This window comes from Pelodiscus sinensis, chromosome 5 (genome assembly GCF_049634645.1).
Source record: "Pelodiscus sinensis isolate JC-2024 chromosome 5, ASM4963464v1, whole genome shotgun sequence".
Taxonomy (NCBI): domain Eukaryota; kingdom Metazoa; phylum Chordata; order Testudines; family Trionychidae; genus Pelodiscus; species Pelodiscus sinensis.
The window spans coordinates 75,585,557-75,605,298 of NC_134715.1; the positions used below are offsets into that span (position 1 = coordinate 75,585,557).

The 19,742-nt window shown below is 42.7% G+C and overlaps 1 protein-coding gene across 9 annotated transcripts in view; it reads left to right on the forward strand.

The window, feature by feature from the left end:
* The first annotated feature begins 10,240 nt into the window (after positions 1 to 10,240).
* The window catches only part of STOX2 (storkhead box 2), a 229,832-nt gene continuing 220,330 nt past the window's right edge, over positions 10,241 to 19,742 (forward strand). Inside the window, exons 1-2 of one of the 9 annotated variants that reach the window (XM_025188239.2) lie at positions 10,241 to 11,792; positions 11,992 to 12,400. In XM_025188239.2, coding sequence (XP_025044024.2) covers positions 12,022 to 12,400 — 379 coding nt within the window. In that variant the 5' untranslated portion in view covers positions 10,241 to 11,792; positions 11,992 to 12,021. The other 8 variants (XM_075930284.1, XM_075930278.1, XM_025188238.2 and 5 more) reach the window with 8 other exon arrangements.

A 19,742-nucleotide genomic window follows, 5' to 3' on the forward strand; every position in this document is an offset into this window, starting at 1 on the left:
GGCCCAAATTGCTGAAGGCGCCAGATGGTTCTCGGTATTGGACATCAGCAACGCATTCTTTTTAATACCAATTGCCACCTCTGCTTGGCATAAGTTTGTGTTTACATTCAGAGACCAGCAGTATACATTCACTAGGCTCCCCCAAGGCTTCCATAATTCGCCTACAATTTGCCATCGCACCATACGTAAAATCTTGAAAGATCTCCCATGTGCGAGACATGTAATGTCATATGTCGACGATATCCTTATTGCAACCGAAGACAAAAAGACACATCTAAAGGTGCTAAAAGTTGTTTTAGGAGCTCTGAAACAGGCTGGACTTTTAATTAATCCAGAGAAGGCACAGCTCGTTAGACAGGAGGTAGACTACCTGGGTGTACATCTTGGTCAAGATGGTAGAAGACCAGATCAATCCAGAGTGGAGCTGATCTCAAAGTTACCTGCTCCAACGGATGTACACAGCCTCCGTACGTTCCTAGGCCTGATCGGATTCTCACGAGATTTTGAGGAATTCGGTAAAAATGCCCGACCACTCTACAAATTATTAAATAAGAGACAAGAGTGGGAGTGGGGCCAAGAACAACAACGAGCCTTCCAATATCTACGGACTGCCTTAATGAAAGCACCAGCTTTGGCGTATCCCAACCCTGAAAAAGAGTACCATCTTACCTTAACAACAGGAAAAGAAGCATTAGGAGCGGTTCTTTTACAACACCAGGGCACCTCTTTAAAACCGGTGGCCTATGGGTCAAAAACCCTATCTGGTGTAGAAAGACAGTACACCACTTGTGAGAAAGAGGTATTGGCTCTGACATGGGCGCTAATCCACTGGGAATACCTAATTGGAAAGGCACCCGTAGTCTTACGAACCAGTCATACCCCAGTAAGCTACATAATATCCGGCCAGGCTAATAATGGAAGAGTTAGCCATCCAAGGTTAGCAAAGTGGACACTAGCCTTGTTGAATCATGACACCAAGATCGAGCCAACGAAGCCCACATCATTGGTTCCATCAGTCCTTGCAACACCAATAAGTCCCGAACAAGATCATGAATGTCCAATTCCAACTCAAGTAGAAGCAACAATTAAATCACCTTTCAATTTACTGTCCAAATATGAGGATGTCAAGAACGAAGCTACTCATAACGTCTGGGTAGTAGATGGCAGTTGTTACCGCCATGAAGGCAGTATAGTTAGTGGTGCTGCAGCGCTCCATGCATCTACAGGAAGAAAGATTCAAAACCCTGTAAGTTTACCATCAGCACAAGCTGCAGAGATCATTGCAGTGATCCTGGCATTGGAGAATGCTGATACCACAGAAAACTTAGCTATTTGTACCGATTCTGATTGGGTACTCCGATCTTTTATAGATTGGATGGTCATCTGGAAACAGCAAGACATGTGCACTAACGACAGACGACCAGTGAAGTACGCTCAATTGTTGAACTATGCCTGGAAGTTAGCTGAGGCAAGAAAAGGAAAAACCTATCTCTTTAAAGTACGTGCACACAGGAAAGATAAAAAAGAGATATCTTTGCTTAATAATCATGTGGATCAATTAGCTAAGCAAGCTGCCATTTTGGACAAGAAATTGACTTGGAATTTACCACCACAGCATGAGAAAATCGATGCTGTCAATGTTGCTCCACCATTAAGAGATACTGTGGACATTGTCAAGGTGCAAAATTCTGATAAGGAGATCAGCACGCTATTAAATCAGGGACAATATAAAAACTATAATATCAAGAGACATGAAAAAGGACCCATAATGGCTCAAGAAGTTGTGAATGGCCAAGATACTGGGATTCCTCTTCTGGTAATGCCAACTGCACTGAGAACAGACTTGATCGAACTAGCACACGCGCAAGGTCATTTTGGCCTAGAAAAGACCCTCTGCCGTATCAAGACAGTGGCTTGGTGGGCTCAGATGAGAGCAGACACAGAAAAATACATCAATAATTGTTTAAGATGTGCTCAAAATAATCAAAAAGCAATGAACAATCGTATCCCTTTAAAGCATCAATCCATCGATGGGCCTTGGAAGCGTATCCAAATCGACTTCATCGGACCGCTACCAAGGACTGGCAAGGGAAACGAGTACTGTTTGGTGATCATTGATCCATTCACCAAATGGATAGAGGCTATCCCCACTAGAAACTGCGCAGCCAAGACAACAGCTCGTGTGTTATTAAATGAGATCTTCTCAAGATACGGATTACCATCAGTTATTGACAATGACCAAGGGTCACATTTTACAGCAGAAATCATCAAACAGCTTTGTGTAGCGCTTGGTGTTAGACAGCGTTTTCATATCGCAGGACACCCACAGTCATCTGGACTAGTGGAGCGTTCAAATCGTGTCCTGAAAACAGCTTTGAGAAAAGTTGTGGAAACTTCAGGCAAGCAGTGGGATGTACATCTCCCATTGATCCTGATGGCTATAAGGTCAACCGTAGGAGCACATAGCTACACGCCCTACGAAGTCCTCTTCGGCCGATTGATGAGAACACCGGAATTATGGTGAGTCGAAGGAGGGGTGCCACCAGAAGGCTTCCATCCTCGGATAAAGACCTCCGAGTACCTGAAGCAACTACTGGAAATGTTGAGTCAAATTCAACAATCAGTGGCGGTTACCTTAAAAGGAAATATTCAGAAGATGGATAAAAGATTAACTGAAGAGCTAAAATTCCACGAATGGAGTGTCGGTGATAAAGTCCTATACCGACACTTCAGTGAGAAAAGCCATCCCTTATCTCCGAGATGGATGGGGCCTTGTTATATCATTAATAAAGCTGGTCCAACAGTGTACCAAATTGAAATACACACCAAAAAGAACCGGAAGATTGCTAAATGGTTCCATTCAAGTCAACTTAAGGAATGGAAAGGAAATTAGGACACGATAGCAGTTAGATAGTTAGGAGGGGTAGGAAGAAGTTAAACATCAAGAATGAAGATCATAACTAATACCCTATTATGTTTTGTCTTTACTTAGGAAAGTCGTCAAGAAGGCCTTACTAAATACTGCTTATACGTATAAGTAGAATGAAAGTTATACATCAATATATTGGGTATATAGTACTGATTGTAGCCAGTGTTTGGACCGTTACATTAAGTGATGGAGTATCTTATTTTGAAAAACTAGTAATAGGGCAAGATGAGGTATGGAGATGTCGCGCAGGGGATATTCCATTAAAATATTGGAATATTATTAGAACCACTGCGAGTGACGAGTCTCTAACAGATCATTATGTATGGACAGAAGCGACATCTGTAAATCCCATCTTTAGTACCAAATACGTTGAGACCTTTAAAGTTCAACCAAATGACGAAAGATGGCAGAACAAAGTACCAGTAATCCCGGTATATGCTCCCCAGCGTATTACTCTCAGGGTCATCCGGGATAACAAGCACTGTCATCTGGAGATCCGTGATGAGAGGGTGGGAAACGTAGTTGCATTTTTCGTTAAGCACTACGATACCACCAAACGACTTGAAATCAATGTTCCGGGTTGGTTAGACGCAAGTGTTTACACCATGAGAGGAAAATGTAGGTGGGCTTTTACGAGTGAAAATCTATGTGTCAACAACAGCACAACAAGGTGTTTAATTGGTTGCACAAAAATATTATCCAGTTGGTCAGGGCCTCCATGTATATACATGGATGTGCTGTATACCCCAATAATTAGGAAAAAGCAAAATCAAGTGACATGGATCATAAAAGTATATCACAACCAGAATGTCACGAATAATTTCCCAGCAATGGTGACATTCCCTACTGGAGCAGTCACAAACATATTTTTAAGTTGTAGAGAAAATTCAAGGCCTAAGTTACGACCCCAATACGTGCAATCACCTAGTTGTGAAGAAAACCCACAGCCTGCAACGTTTGTCTGTGTGGGACATTTCGTGGAAAATATCACCGAATCTGGTACCTGGGTGATATCCAGCATTTTTGGCGTACAATATTATGCAAAGATACTGGTAGCAGAACCTCCCCAGGAGTATGAAATGGGCCCATATGTGGTAAAAACGAATATTGCCAGGCAGGTGTTGATTGAGCCAAAATATCAAATAAAATGGATACATGTACCTTTACAAATTACTACTATGAGCATAAAACCATCCTGTCAAAAATTTGTAAGACCTCTGATGGATAGATGGGAAAGGTGGTTGTTGCAGATTGCCTCTTCCAAAATATCTCGTATTCGAGGCAGGTGTGATCTAGCAGGTAAAGTGCTGGGCGGTCTTGGTACTGGCCTAGGCATGGTATCTGCCATAGACAATGCCAGATTGGCCAAAAATATCGCCAAAGTTGCCTTAGGGACACAAGACATGGTCCACCCAATAGAGGAATCAATCCGGGGATTAGATAAAGTTCAACTTGATGTAGCAGAATTGCTCCCAATGTGGATAAAATCCCAGGAAGAGGATCATTTAAAATTGATCCAAGCCATGCAGGATATCCAGAATGAAACTGCATTGGCCTTGGCTTGTGTTCAAATTCAAAGCATGCTGTTAGAACTAGTGCGAAATATAATACGGGAAGCACTCACAGGCCGTCTTCCTCTTGAAATTGCCACATTGGTCAAAAACATGTTCTCTCCATTCGAACAGGAGAATCCGGATTTGTGGACCATGTTACATTCTCAATTTGATCCTGTATTGAATACCTTACATCTGATGATGTTAACGGTTATAGATGCCCGTAAAGAAGTCATATTCCCAATAGCCACTCTGGGTATGTTTGTTAACGGTTCGGTACTCATGCCAACATTGGACCGAGCATGGGCATACGAAACCGGTGAGGGAACATTCGCTGCAGTTAATATGCAAGCCTGTTTTGAACATCTGAAAATGGGCTATACCTGCACAACCGGTTTATGGGATCAGGGTAACTTGTGTCTAAATTCGTATGAGGGAGAGTGCACTTACGAACTTCGCCCGGTACCACTACAGAATAATATCTCAGTAGTAATTCAAGTGGATCAATCATGCTTTTGTATTCGCAGCCTATGCCGCGAATTCACCGTCAACAGATTCTATACTGTAAAAATGCCTCAAAGAACAAATCTCTGCCTGTGTAAGGTATTTGAAATCAAGGGGTGTGATATTAATCTGAAAATGACAGAGACCTCTTACCAAGAGATTACGGCTAAATATGGCATTATTAAGACGGTGGCCCCAGTCTCTTTGGGTCCAAGTTTAGAAGTGGTAAAATCAATGATGATCCACTCAGATTTGAAAGATATCATTAACAACATACATAATGTCAGCGAAAAGGTACATGTAGTGGTTCAACACGCTGCCAATAAAATTGTTAACATTGGCAAACGAATGCAGTCCAAAACCACGTGGTGGCAAACACTATTTGGTAACATCTTTGGTGACATTTCAAAAATCAGTATGGCGTCCCTTTTAACTAACCCTTTGGGCATTATATATATCATTATGACATTGGTGATTATATATATACTGGTACTCACTATATACATCTGTTGTCCATACCAGAGATCTGTACCTATTTTTGCATTTAATTCTGCTGAGTAAAATGTGATGAACATCTTCTGTTTCTCCTCAGCTGTCCATCAAGGAGGGGAAATGTAAAGCAGAATAGCAAAAGAATGTAACAACTCCAGTTTTGTAACAAATATGTAACAATCCAACTGCTAAGTATAGTAACCCAATGAATGCAGATGTAACATCCAATGTGAGCCTTTAATGTATCATCTTGAACAGTGCATGTAAATGATACAGGACTGAAATATCTGAATGCATATACATCCACTCATTATGTTTATAAATGTAACATCTATGTGAAACCAATCCATATATGTAAACATGTCCTATTTCAAAATGGAGTCCAGAACTCCATTTTAAGTTGAGAATTCTACTGACATCCATTTTAAGTTAAGATCTTGTCACGTATTAAAGCTACCTGTATATCTCGCTGTTAGGATTTAAAATTCAAGCTAGTATACGGGTTGAAATTTGAATAATATAAATATTCATAAGCATCTTATGTCAGCCAATGATTTTAAAACATGCTGTTAAGCATCTTTTCTAAGCCAATCAGATCGTACCTAATGAATATGCATGAACCCAGACTTTTTAAGTCTCTGCCGCGCAGCAGTTGCTGTTGCGTCGGGGCATCGGGCTTAGGGATAGGCTTAGCTTAGGTTACAGAGAGAGTGAGTCATCCTTGTCCTAGGTGTATGAAAGAGGTCCTGTAAAGATATTCTTCTAGAGAAGCTAGCGGAAGGCTATGCTACCTCTATTTTATATAATATAGTATTTTCTTGAGTCAGGCTGGCGGAAGGCCAGGCCTCCTCAAATAGATTAGTTAGGTTAGTTAGTTTAGTATTTTAGATAGATTAGCTATCGTCCTCGAGTTTGTACAGCAGGTTGCGTCGGTCCACGCATGTCGGCCGTCATCGTGCTTGTTCGTCGGGCTCGTCGCGATTTAGATAAGGTTTTATTTTAGGATAGAATTAGAGTAGATAGAACAGAGTCATCAATCGCCTGATCCGGCTGCACTGAAGCGCAGAGAAGAGGCAGCGAGGACCAGAGGGCTTCACAGAAGGTGAACCGACCGTCTTCGTCCTCCATCCGTGCTTCGAGGGATCTCCTGGGCTGTTCCTCTCCTGCAGCTTTAATTAGCCAACGGATTGTAGGTCGCCTAGCGTCGAGATCAGCCGACAAGGGACACCTAGCTGTCCTCCCTAAAGGCTTTCAATTAGCCCGAGGGTTGTAGGTCACTAGCAACCCATCAATTGTCTCCATCGCCGTAGACTCTGTGTAGGTATAGGGGCCTGGAGGGACTTCCCCTCCTGGTCCATTTAATGTAAAAAGGGGACTGCCCCCTCACTTGTTCCTTCAAGGCACTGTTTGTTAAATTTTGTTAAATAATATAGCCTTGTGGTTTTCAATGAAAATTCGGTCTTAAGTTTTCATTTTATACACACCTAACATCCCTGAGAAATTATATACTCTCCGGTGATTAGATACGGAGTGAGAGTCGCACCTGAGATACCATCCCTAGCGGATGAGACCAGGGTACGGTTACAAAGTATCCATCTAGAGTAGCTGGTCTACAGGACACTTCTCCATCTGTTCAAAGATTACAGTAACACTATTGATGTAAGAGAATGTTGGTGGAATGAGGATAAGCAATGGGACACAGTAACAATAGCGTACAAAAATTTTCAGGACTGAATAGGTCCCTTTTTTGAGCAGGTGTCCCTTTTTGATGCCTCGTAATCTTAAATATGCCTGGTACAGAAATTAGGCTTACCGGCCTGTAAAGGCTGGGTTGCCTCTGGAGGCTTTTTTTAAAAATTGGCATCATATTAGCTATCCTCCAGTCCATAAATGCTGACTCCATGGGTGCTCCAGAGCTCAAGCACCCACTAAATAGAGCCTCAGCATGGAATGTGATGAGTTCTGTGCTATTAACAGCTTCTGCACCTGAGGCAGGGAGTCTGTTGTTATGAACAGCAACAACTTTTCCCCTGGAGTACTGGCACCTTTTTTTGTGTGTGCACTGTGCAAAACCATATTCTGAAGTGTTCCCTAGCCTCTGTGTTACCCGAACAAAATTCTCTGCCACTTCACACACTCTAGCCTAAGAGCACCCACTCTTACCTGTTCCTAGGGCTCAGGTGTAACATCAATATAAGCATTCACCCTTACCTGTATTTAGGATCAGGCATAACCTTATACTCTGTGGATTTGCAGGGTCTTTTACAAGTAATGCAGATGCTGAGAATACAATTCTGACCACTCCCAATAAGATAGATGATCCTAACTAGCCATCAAAACAAGTTCAAGACCACCTGGAAAACTCCAGTTTGAGCAGAGTCATTGGAAGAGCGTTGAGATCTGGCAGTTTTGATCTTGGAACTGTGTCTTGGGAGTTGGTTTCCAAAGAATTCCTTTTAGACCCGTTTATATAGTAAATTTTGAGTCCTGCTTGGCTCTACTTTAACCCAGGGGAGGGCAAATACCAGCTTGAAGGCTAGATCCGGTCCACCAGCGTTAGCTCCTGGTGGGTCCCTGGAGCATCACCATATTTATTTGTATCTTCGCAGGTACAGGTGATCACAGTTCCCATTGGCCATGGATCTCTGTTTCTGGCCAATGGGAGCTGCAGGAGTTAGTATCCCAGTTCATTCTGCTTCTTGTTGCTCCCATTGCTGGGAAGCAGTGATCTGCAACAGCTGGCATCTACAGTTGTTTAGAAAATATAGCGGTAGGGGGCTGTCAGCGCCTAATCCTGGTGAAGAGCCACGATTTTATTACCCACTCCTGCCTTAATCAATGACTCCACTAAAATTTTAGTAACTAATCCTAAAATACTATAACAGAATTATCTAACCAATGATAGCCTACCACCTTAATTGATGTTCACCTCTCAAAATTAAATACACAGCAGAAAACCCCCCCAAAGAATAAGACAGAGATCATTCAGACAAACAGGAGGAAAGTGAGGACCATAATGATAGAACAATAAAGAACTGATGATTTCACAACCCTAACTCTTGAGAAGTAGTTTCTTGTCAGACTGAATGCTATCAAACCAAATTTTCTTTTAAGATCTTTTTCTTTATCTGGTGATATTGGGTGCCACTAGTGTCGGGTTTCCTTCTTAGCCTATTACACACTTTTAATGCTTCTCAGCTAATAGCTTTGTTTTTTTCAAACTGGCTTAGATAAAGGCTGTAGACTTTAGGCCTTACAATATGGCTACAGAAAAAGGCCTTATCTTTACACTCGCATCTGTTTGCCAGAAGCTGGGAATGGGCAATGGGCAAGAATCACTTGAAAGCTGTAATGGTCCCTCTTTGTTTCCCCATTCTTCAAGGCTGGGACAAGGCCATCCCATATCCACCCCAGGATAACCTGAGCACTAAGGGAGCGCAGATATGAATCTTGAGTGACTGCTAAGTTGCTGCTTGGCTCTCCACCCTGTATTACAATAACTGTACGTTCAGCTACATGTTCTTTCAGACAGCTACATGGGGGGAAAAAGTAGGATATAAATTTCAAAAGTACTTAGCTGACCTAGAAATCTATGTACCATTTTTAAAAGTGAGTTAGGCACTTTGGAGCTCAAGTCTCACTGACAGTTGACAGGATTTAAGTTCCTAAGACCCAGAACCTCAAGGATACTGAGACACAACTCCCATTTTCACTTAGGCTATTAAGGCCATGTCTACACTAGGGGACAAGTTCAAATTAAGATACGCAACTCCAGCTACGTTAATCACATAACTGGAGTCGATGTACCTTTATTTGAACTTTGGCTCCGTCCAGTTGGAGGTTGACAGGAGAAATACTCCCATCAATTTCCTTTACTCCTCACAAGGCGTAGGAGTACAATAGGGGCACTCTCAGCATTTGATTTAGCAGGTCCTTACTATACACTCTAAATCAAATGCCAAAAGATCAACCTCCAGAACACTGATCTGCAGGTAAGTATAGGTGTGGCTTCAGTCACTTAGCACACTTGAAAATTTTACTTGCAATCTTCTTAAATGAACAAGAGAAGTAGGTGACTTTAAAGGAGCTACAGTATAGCCCATTTGCCTGCAGCTGTGTCAGCACATTTCAGGGATGGATCTGGGTCCTTCAGTTTATGTAATCAATTGATCTTCTGCTCTGTTGCATAAACCACTGTAAGGCTGTGTCTAGACTGCACCCCTTTTGCGGAAAAGGGATGCAGATTAGCCACAGCGCAATTGCAAATGAAGCGGGGATTTAAATCTTCCCTGCTTCATTTGCATAAACATGGCTGCCGCTTTTTTCCGGCTCGGGGCTTTGCCGGAGAAAAGCGCCGGTCTAGACGGGGATCTTTCGGAAAATAAAGCCTTTTCCGAAAGATCCCTTATTCCTCTTAAAATCAGGAATAAGGGATCTTTTGGATCTTTATTTTCCGAAAGATCCCCGTCTAGACCGGCGCTTTTCTCCGGCAAAGCCCCGAGCCGGAAAAAAGCGGCAGCCATGTTTATGCAAATGAAGCAGGGAAGATTTAAATCCCCGCTTCATTTGCAATTGCGCTGTGGCTAATCTGCATCCCTTTTCCGCAAAAGGGGTGCAGTCTGGACACAGCCTGAGGGAGCCCCTTCAACTTGGAAACACTGATATAAAATATGAAGCCACTGGGAAAGAGCAACCGCAAACAGAAAAAGAAGTCTGCACTTTAATCAGTGGAAATTAAATAGATAAATGTTTTATTTTGTTTTCTACAGGGCCACCTCTAAAAAAGACATCAATTCAGGATTTCTGAAAGTGAGAGAGAAGACAACATAACTATATAGGCTTCAATCCTGTTCACCTTAACATAATATACTTGGGTAGTGTAGACCAAATGTAACTATTACAGAAGGCATGTTTACAATTTAATTTTAAAGGCATTAGGATGAATTTGGTGAGCCTTGGATTTGGGCATAATCCAAATTTGGATTGCTGTCTTCCCCTCTTTCCATCTGGGAAGACAGCTATAAGCTGTTAAAAACTGAGGAGTGATAGGAAATCAATGTTCCCATAATGTTTTTTAAAAATCCCCTTGTAGAAATTTCAACTCCTTTGTTAGGATAATAAAGAACTTGAAGAAAAAGGATGCCCTTATGGTAAAAGCTCTGAACTAGAAGATCTGGTCTCTGTTTAAAAACTAGATCCACTCACAGATACTAATAATTTCATGCACTTAATGCTGAAGTGAGGTTGAATTAACCCTTGCGTAAAACTGTCCAAGTTAATGAAAGAGTTCTCCCACCAATCAATCTGCTACCTGTTGGAGAGTGGGGTTAACTACATTATCAGGAAAACCTTTTATGTCATTCTAGCAAATGTCTTCACTATGGCACTACACCAGCACAGCTACAGGGCCATTGGTGTTCTCCGATGAGTGGTTTGTCACAAACTAATTAGGGTCTGATCTTCAGAGGTACTGTGCATTGACTAAGTATTGTGCATGCTCAGCCCTCAGAACATCAGGCCTTGAATTATTCAGGCCTCAGTTTCCCTTCTGTGGAAAAAGGGAGTACATTGCTCTTGTGAGGGTAATTCATCAATGTTTGTAAAGTGATTTGAGATCCTCAGATGAAAGATGACAGAAAAATGCAAAATATACTAGTGCATGAGAATCTAAGTGAAACTAACTCATTAGATTGTTATTGTCCAAGCAGAAAAATAAAAGCAAGAGTCCAAAAATAGAATAAAGGGTAAAAAGTCAATGAGCATTTTATGCAAACTTTTTGGACCAGGAGCAATGTCTTTCACCTGTTTACAATGTGCTGCTGGGTTGTAGCGGGCTGGGTATGAAAACTAATACTGGTCTTTCCCCTTGCAATAAATAATCTGAGGTATCACTTCCAAGGGAGGGGAGGAATTTTGTTTTAAAGGCTTCCTTTGTAAATCTGTAGCGTTGGCAACCCTTGCACAACTCGTCATGGCAAGAAAGAGACAGCGCTGAGTTTGGTGGGCCCTTGGGCTAAGGGGTGAAGCTGAGCAAAGGAGTGGGAGGGAGGAGGCGTAGAGAGATCAGTAACAGGCGCCCAGAGAGGCAGGCTCTGGTAGCTGCACTTCTAGCCCTCCTCCCTCAGCAAACCTCGGGGCTGCTCGAACCATCGCAGTTTAGTTCAGGCACGGCCCCTCCCCCCGCCCAGGGTTAATTCCCCCAGGCTAGCTCCAGCCACTTTGCTTCTCCTCCCCCAGTAGGAACCCGCTGCCTGCCCTGAGCAGGAGCCAGCGCAGAGCATGCCTGGAGCTGGGAGAGGAGCCCGGCCCAGGAGGTAACGTGTCTGCAGGGCTCCGCAGCTGGCGGGCAGAGGCTCGGTGGGGAAGGGGGCGGCAGGCGGGTGGAGCGCGCACGTGCAGCAGCGCTGGCCTGTGCTGGGGGGCGGGCAGCGCCAGGGCCAGCCCGGCCGGGGGTGCAGGCGGGGAGAGCTGCGCCCGGCTCTGATGGGGACTCCGGGGGGCTCTGTCGTGCAGGGGCTGCGGCGGCCCGTAGTCGCAGCAGCGATGCCCCGCAAGGCGGAGAAGTTCCTGCAGATCGCCCCGCACTCCCTGGCCGTCGTGCTGAGCTCCGGGGAGGGCCGGGAGGACGCAGAGCGGCCGCCGCGGGCGCTGCCGGGCGAGGGGCCGCCGAGGCAGCAGCAGCAGCAGCAGCTCGGGCGCCACCACCTCGGCTACGAGATCTTCGCGGACTTCAAGCAGGAGAACATGCAGCACTTCTGGAACCCGCGGGTGACGGCGGCCGTGGCCGAGACCTTCTTCCTGGGCTGGCTGGACGAGCAGGTGCTGCTGATCCAGGGCAAGGAGGAGCACCTGGAGGCGCTGCGCGAGGGCTGGGCGCGCCGCTCCCTCAAGCCGCCGGTTGGCTTCAGCATCAAGTGCCTGGGTAAGTGCCGGGCTCGGGGCAGGGATGGCGCGGCGCCGCCTGCTGCCTTGGACCCGTTTGCCAGGGGGCGCCCCCCCGGGAGGAGTGGCTGGGGGGTAGCCTGTGTCTACACCGCCTCAGGGCGGCGCCCTTGACCCCTCACTGCGCTGTGGGGTTTGTGCCTCTCGCGGATAGCCCGTCCCGTCCTCGGCCCCCGCGGTGCTTCTGTGCCGAGCCACTGACTTTGTGTCTGGGAGGAAGCCTGTTGAACCTTGCTCGTGTATGAAATATTCGCTGCAGTGTGGCCTGAATGGCAACATTTTACACCGCGAGCATGTTCACTGATTCAGCCACCTTAATTCTAAGGCAGCGTTTCTTAAACTTTTTGAGACAACGGAACACCAAACAATAGTATTTTTTTTTATGCGGAACACCTATGAAAGTGTTTTATTTAACCAAAAAAAAAATTGTCAGACAAAAAAAAGACAAAAACAAAGAAGAGGTCAGGACACACCTGTGAGTTGTTCACGGAACACTAGTGTTCTGCGGCACGTACCTTAGAACAGTGTTTCTTAAACTAACTTGGATTCTTTCCCCACACCAACTAAAACGCTGATCACAGAATCTTTATTACAGTTTAAGAAACAAAACCTGAGGCAAGGGACGATCCTTATGATGTTCCCTTGCGCATGTGCTGCTTTCTTTCATGACCCTCCCAGCCTTTATAACATTGGAAAAACAGTCTCCCTGCTCCCAGTGCACGTATATCAACAGCTCTCATCTGCTCTTATGTACTTAATTAATGGCAATACTACTGTGTGAAAATTCACTACTTTTACTTTGATCATAGGCACACTTAAATAGTGATGTATACACTGAGTTTTTATGTACTTTACATAGAGGAAAGACCTACAGGCACAAGGCAGAACAGAATTCAGCTCTTCTCTCCATAATGGTATTGGAGCAAATGTTTGTCTTTCTCAGTAAAACAAGCACATATAAGTCATAATACTTACAGCTGCTGATCCAAAGCCCATTCAAGTCAATGGAAATCTTTTAAGTAACTCAGACAGCAAATAACTCAAGTAAAATAATCCAGTGTTTAATCATTTTTCTTACTAAAATCAGCAACTAATAGCCATACACAAATCTGTGGACATTTGGATTGGACAAGCTCTAACAAATGTAGAAGTTAAAAAAAATTCGGTATGCTTGCCCATTCTGAACTGGTATTGTATATCAGAAGAGCATGTTTTAACCTAATTTTTTACAGTGTTTTGTAGGGGAGTGTAATGCTTTTATTCTGTATTTTCCACTGTTTCTGTCACCAGCACAGCTCTTCTCTCTCCTCATTCTCTTCTAGAAAACAGGAGCACAAGGGTAGACAACTGGTGTGTTAAACACTGTACCATCCAACCTAGAACATGGTACTTAAAAAGCTGCAGTCTTTGGTGGCTTTTTCCTAGAGGTGTACACATTGTTGCTCCTGCCAGTGATGTTCCCCAATTGTAGGAAATTCCGGGTCAAAAATTCTAGTCTGGATAAGGCTAAAACGTGTGTGTTTGTGTGTGAAAAATGTGAGACTCAGTACATGGGAGGAGAGGATGAAAAGCAGCTGGAACTTGCTGATCCTGAACTATAACTGTGGTTGATATTAAGATAGTGTACTATTGTCTTAACCAGTTCGTTTTCGCCTTAATTTTCCCTCAAGTTCACACATTCTTCAACTGTGCATTTAGTTTTCTCTCTAATATCCAAATCAGTTTTATTCGGTTGTTTTTAATCTGCAAGCAATTCATGACTTTTCTCTTTAGTATTTGGGGTCAGAATTTCAAGTAGCACACAGGGTCTTTGATATAATTTAGGCACAACCACCTCTCTCAATGTCACTGTTTTCTTATCTGCATTCAGTTCAATTGAAGGTTTCCCTGTACCAGGTTCTTCCTTCTCATATAATGGATAAACTTTTAACGCATTTCTCATTCCTTAAATTGCACAAGTCTCTGCACAGTTCTGTACTGAACAATGATAACTTGTAAAACTTGCCGTTGCCGTAACCGCTGAGTTTCTTTCATGCTGGGGTATATTTCATGGTGCCTGTATTATCTTTTATCAGAGAAGTTGCATCAGTACAAAACACACTAGTTAATGACTTAAGTCTTCTGTGCTTATTCTTTATCCAACAATATTTACTGTGACCATAAACATTGTGGTTAAGTGCAATGCTTGTGTTTGAATTGGATTTTAATAAGTTTGAGTGCTGTAAACAATAGAAACTATGGACATTTCATTGTGATAGTCCATATTATCTGTATAATCGCGGTACTTGTTAAGCTTTTAAAGGGCAAACTATTTGGAAGTAAAAGCTTCAGAGAGGTAGCCAACTTATTCTGTAACAGGAAAAACGTAAACAACCAATAGTCTAGTAGCACCTTAAAGACTAACAAAACATGTATATGGTATCATGAGCTTTCATGGGCAAAACCTCCTTCTTCTTTGTTCAGTAGTTCAAATTCTCAAAATATTTTCCGCTATAGAAAAATAACGATAAGCTATAGCATTCTGGAAATTTGAGTGATTTAAAAAAAAGTTTCTTTTTAAAGTTGTATACCATTTTTGAACACACATTATTATTTTTTTAAAGTAGGCCACTGGGTGGAGATAAGCAATGAGCTGGAGGCAGTTTGCAAGAGTTAGGTCCTGGCAGGTAGCCAGTGCCTTATTTACCTGTGCATCTGGAAGTATGACTGTTTGCAATTCACATTAGCTGCAGATTACTGTTCCCGACCAATGGGAGCTGCAGGAAACAGCGCAGACTGGGACACTGCTTCCTGCAGCTCCCATTGGTTGGGAATGGTGATCCATGGCCAATGGACGCTGCAAGCAGCTGTACCTGCAGATAAATGGGAAAATAAAGCACCAGCAGCCCACCAAGGGCTAACCCTGGTAAACTGCCTCCAACCCATGGGCTACTATTGTCCACCCCGGCACAGGGGCTTCTAGTAAATTCAATAACTATAGTAGGCTCACATTTCTTGAGTATCTTCCTCTTCAAAAGAGTGAAGTTATTGTAAATTAGACATTTAAAAATGTCTATTGCTGTTTGAAACATTAGTTACACTTAGTTTGAGTCTGTTTCTTCCACTCATTCCTCAGGTTCACTTATGTCAGGCTTAGTTAGTAGGAATACCAGGGGCCAAATCTGGATCACTAGATACTTTTGAACAGACCCTGAAATCTTTTTATTTACTTGTTTCTTTTATTGTCTCTGGAGCCTGGACTTTGACCATACCTTTTCGAAGAAATGTAGTCCTTGACAAAAAATAATTGACTATCTGTCCCTGACTTACTTTGTAGTAGCTTCACAACAAAAAGATGAATATATTAAGAACTTGACAATTTTTCAGATGCTCCTATAAAACATTATTAAATGTGATTAGTGGCATTTGAATTAAGATTTGACCTTTAATTACACAGCTAGAGTAGTAGTCACTTAATTACAACAGAAATAATCCATGGTTTTGTAATCTGCACCTAAAAAAAAAAACACACCAAAAAACAACCAAAAGACAAAAAACCAAACCCCAACACATTGTAATTTGGGTGTTCCTGGTGGCTTGGGCTAGTACATGCCATAATAGGAATTTGTATGGTAAAGAAACTAAGGATTGCACTAGGGGTGAATTCCTTTTACAATTTAATAAATGGTCTTTGAAGCAATAGTTGATGTCTATCATGTTTTAATGCCTTTTTGTAAGAGAGAAATCCTGCATTTATGCAGGATTTATGCCTATATTCTAGGAATTAGTGACTCTTTCTGAGTTTAAAGAGAGAGAGTGTATTGTTTTCAGTATTTGTTCTAACTTGCTAGAGTACAAGGAATTAAGCGGTGGCTCGCCATTGTGTGTTGAGGGAGTGAAGGGCAATTTAGGAACTGAAATTCTGATGAGTAACTTCCAGGTCCTAGGGTAATTTCCAAACTGAAGCCCTTACAATTTCACTTACAAAGGGAAGACCTAGTTTCAAGGTTTTATTTACAGATACATGTTATATCCCTTTCTATAGTCAATATGGTTGTGAAACAAACTACTTTTTCTTTGTTTAGCAATTCTTTACCTCTTGTGCTTTTTACAAAAGGTCCCCAAAAGAGCTTACAGAGTTATGGGGATGCTGTCATGTTAAAAATTGTGTGTCTGTTTAAGGCGTTTTCTTTCTGGTGCAAATTGCCCGAGTAAAGTTATTATGGTAGGGATTAGTAATCCGCTGGCATAGCCCTCCACCGCTCTGTGGCCACAGTTCATTGTTCCAAGATAATGGCAAACTATGGCCACTGGGAACTGTGGGGGGCCATGTCTGTAGACTCTTAGCATCAGCAAAATCTTTTGTGGCCGGCCAGTGGATTCCCTGGCTGAGCTGAGAGCCAAAGGTTGCCAACCCCTGTACTAGGGGGAACAAAGTTTACATGTTTTGTATTGCTTAAAATCTGAAGATCTATTCTAATTTAATACAGTGTTTTGGGAATTATTATGTCTCTCCCTTATGCTCCCTATTGAGTGTTTAATTGCTATGTAATAATTATATATTATTGTAACATTTCATAGTTTAAAATAGTCATAGAGTTGGCTCCCATTGTGCTAGTCACTCTACAACATACAATGAAAGATGGTCCATGCCCCCCAAAGAGCCTACAATTTAAATGTAATACAAGAGACAACAGATTGTCACATGGGGGAGTATGATGAAACAGTACTTGTCACATGATAGGCAGTGGTCTCAGTACACCAGAGAAGGGGGAGCCAGGGGTGGGATGCTAGAAGAGAGGTGACATGGTCAAAGCAATGGGCTAGAAAGTAATCTTGGCAGCATCATTTTGAATGGATATGAACAGGGCAGGAGTGCATTTGTCAAGGCTGGGGAATTCAATGATCAGGGCAAAAGCCTGGATGCAAATTTCAGCTGGTGTGAATTTATAGAAAGGTAATTGCTTCAAGATGTTATGCAGACAGCTTTGGCAAGATACAGCTGAGCCTGGAGGGACTAAGCCCATGGCAAGCCTTGCATCTTGAAAGTCAACTGATAGGCCTGTTTTCCCATATTTGGCAGAAATTCTCTCTTACCCAAGCCAACAAAGGGTGTGTCTACCTCGTAATTAGGAGGGTGCTTCCCACTATGGGTAGATACCTGTGAGTTCTGCTTAAGCTAGCACTGGAAAATAGTACCCGGGTGGGACTGTGCTTAGGTGACTAGCCTAAGCTGCTGCATGTGCCACTGCTGCCATGCTGCTATTTTTAGCTATTACACTAGCTATGTCCAAACTGTCTATCCATGCTGGGAAGCATCTTCCTCACTGCTGTTTAGCCATAACCAATAGTGTTGTGATGGGTAGTATAGGTAATCCTCTTTTTTGGTGGAAATGGGCTCTGATGCTTCAAAAGGGGAGAGAGAAATGATAGGGAGGTCTCGCATCAGGCTGGGAATTAAGACGAGTTGCTCTGAATTCCAGTAGCCAGCAAAGGGAGGTGGGAGAGTCCATGTGTACACCCAACATAAAATAGTTATATTTTTATTTTAATTTAAAAAATGGGCCAGAAAGCTGTTCCTTATCTTCACCTAACCTTTGGAGTTTCCTGATAGGGTAGATCAGCTCTTACTGTTGTTTTGTGGTTTCAGTAGGGTCAAAGCAGTGTGGTACTCTGGTGGGAGGCACAGGGAGCAGACCAAGTCTAGGCTTGTGTATGGGAGGGGTAATGGTAACATTTTCAGTTTCATTTTGGGGTGGCTATGGAATTTCAAACTCTGTAGCACCAAGGGTTATTAGATGGAGTTCTAGAACTCTGACATTACTAATCTGATGCTATGATTATGCAGAATTAGAAGTGGAATGTAAACTGGTAATTGAATCCTTCCCATAATATGGAAATATAACACTTGTTCTAAAGTTTGTTAATAAGTGCCTTGCTCAAGTGTAAATAACATGCATTTTGTGGTTTTATCTGATGTTCTTTTACTTTTACAAAATACCTGAACCTAAAGTTTGCATATGATTTAAACCCCCACCCTAAGAAAGCATAACTCAGCAGTTGATATAAACTTTGAAGCTACAATTGGAATGAATGTATCATGGTTCCTGTATATGTGGTATTTTTAGTTACTATAAATAAGATGGGAAGGACTAAATTTACACCAAGTGCATGAGTTTGACAATTTCAGACCATTTGTACATAGTCACGCATGTACTGTAATGCTTTTAGAGGTTTGAAGTCAAAGGAACTGTACTGCTAAAGAGGAGGTAAATCAACAATCAATCATAATTTATAATTGGTGAGTGGATATTTGGGAACGGAATGGAAAAATCTAGCTAGAACTTCAGTGGTTTTTGGGTCTGAGGCTGGAGCTATTCGATTCCTTTGGAAGTGATGATTCAGAGAACATCATGAATACCAAGGGCTGCTCAGCGACTGTGATACAGTAATAGCATTGAACACTGTTGCTGTGGTTGATCTCTGTACTGTCAGTTACTTCTCTCTGCCTCATCAGGTAGGCAGGATAGCCATGTAAGTCTGTGGAACACAGTGGAGACAATTCCTGCTAACAGCTGTCGGTTTAAAAAAAACCCCTTTTTCTGGACCTTTGAGGAAGAGAGTTATAACTTTCTTCCCCACACACAAGATTGGTGTGCATGCGTGAGAGAAGGCTGTGTGTGAAGGAGTGTTGGAGGGATTTGTTTCCTGTACTGGAATAATCAGTGGGAGAGAAGGTATCTCCCTGTCCCTTCCCTCACTTCCTCCACTGCCATGAGCTGGAGGTGTTTCCTTTCTTTCTTCTCTATGCTCTCACATGAATGTCATGCACAGTTGTGTGTGAGAGTCTGGAGAGGCCACGACAGGTGATCAGAATTCCCATCTCTTGTATAATGTAGGTGTTAACATTGTGCAGTCATTATAGATGCACCCTTGTTTGTAGAGTTTAGGTGAAATTATTTAGATTTGTGGTGGTGGTCTGAGACCCAGAGCTACCTTGTGAGTTAAGGTATCAGGGTTGGGATTGGAGACAGTGGTTCAAGAGATTATCTCATAGATACTAGCCCTCCTCCTCACTCCCCTTCTGTCCTAAATCTGATTTGTCAGTTTTATAATGTGTTCACTTTTTTCATTATATTCCTTTGGTATATATGGTCATGCCAATTCTCTTCCAGAATTTGATCTGAGGAAGTGGATCTGGCCCACGAAAGCTCATCACCTAATAAACCATCTTATTAGTCTTTAAAGTGTTGCATAGTCCTTTTTTTTGTTTCAGCAAGATCAGACTAACACGGCTACATCTCTGTTACTAGGAAAAGGGAGTGAGAAACTTCTGTGTTATG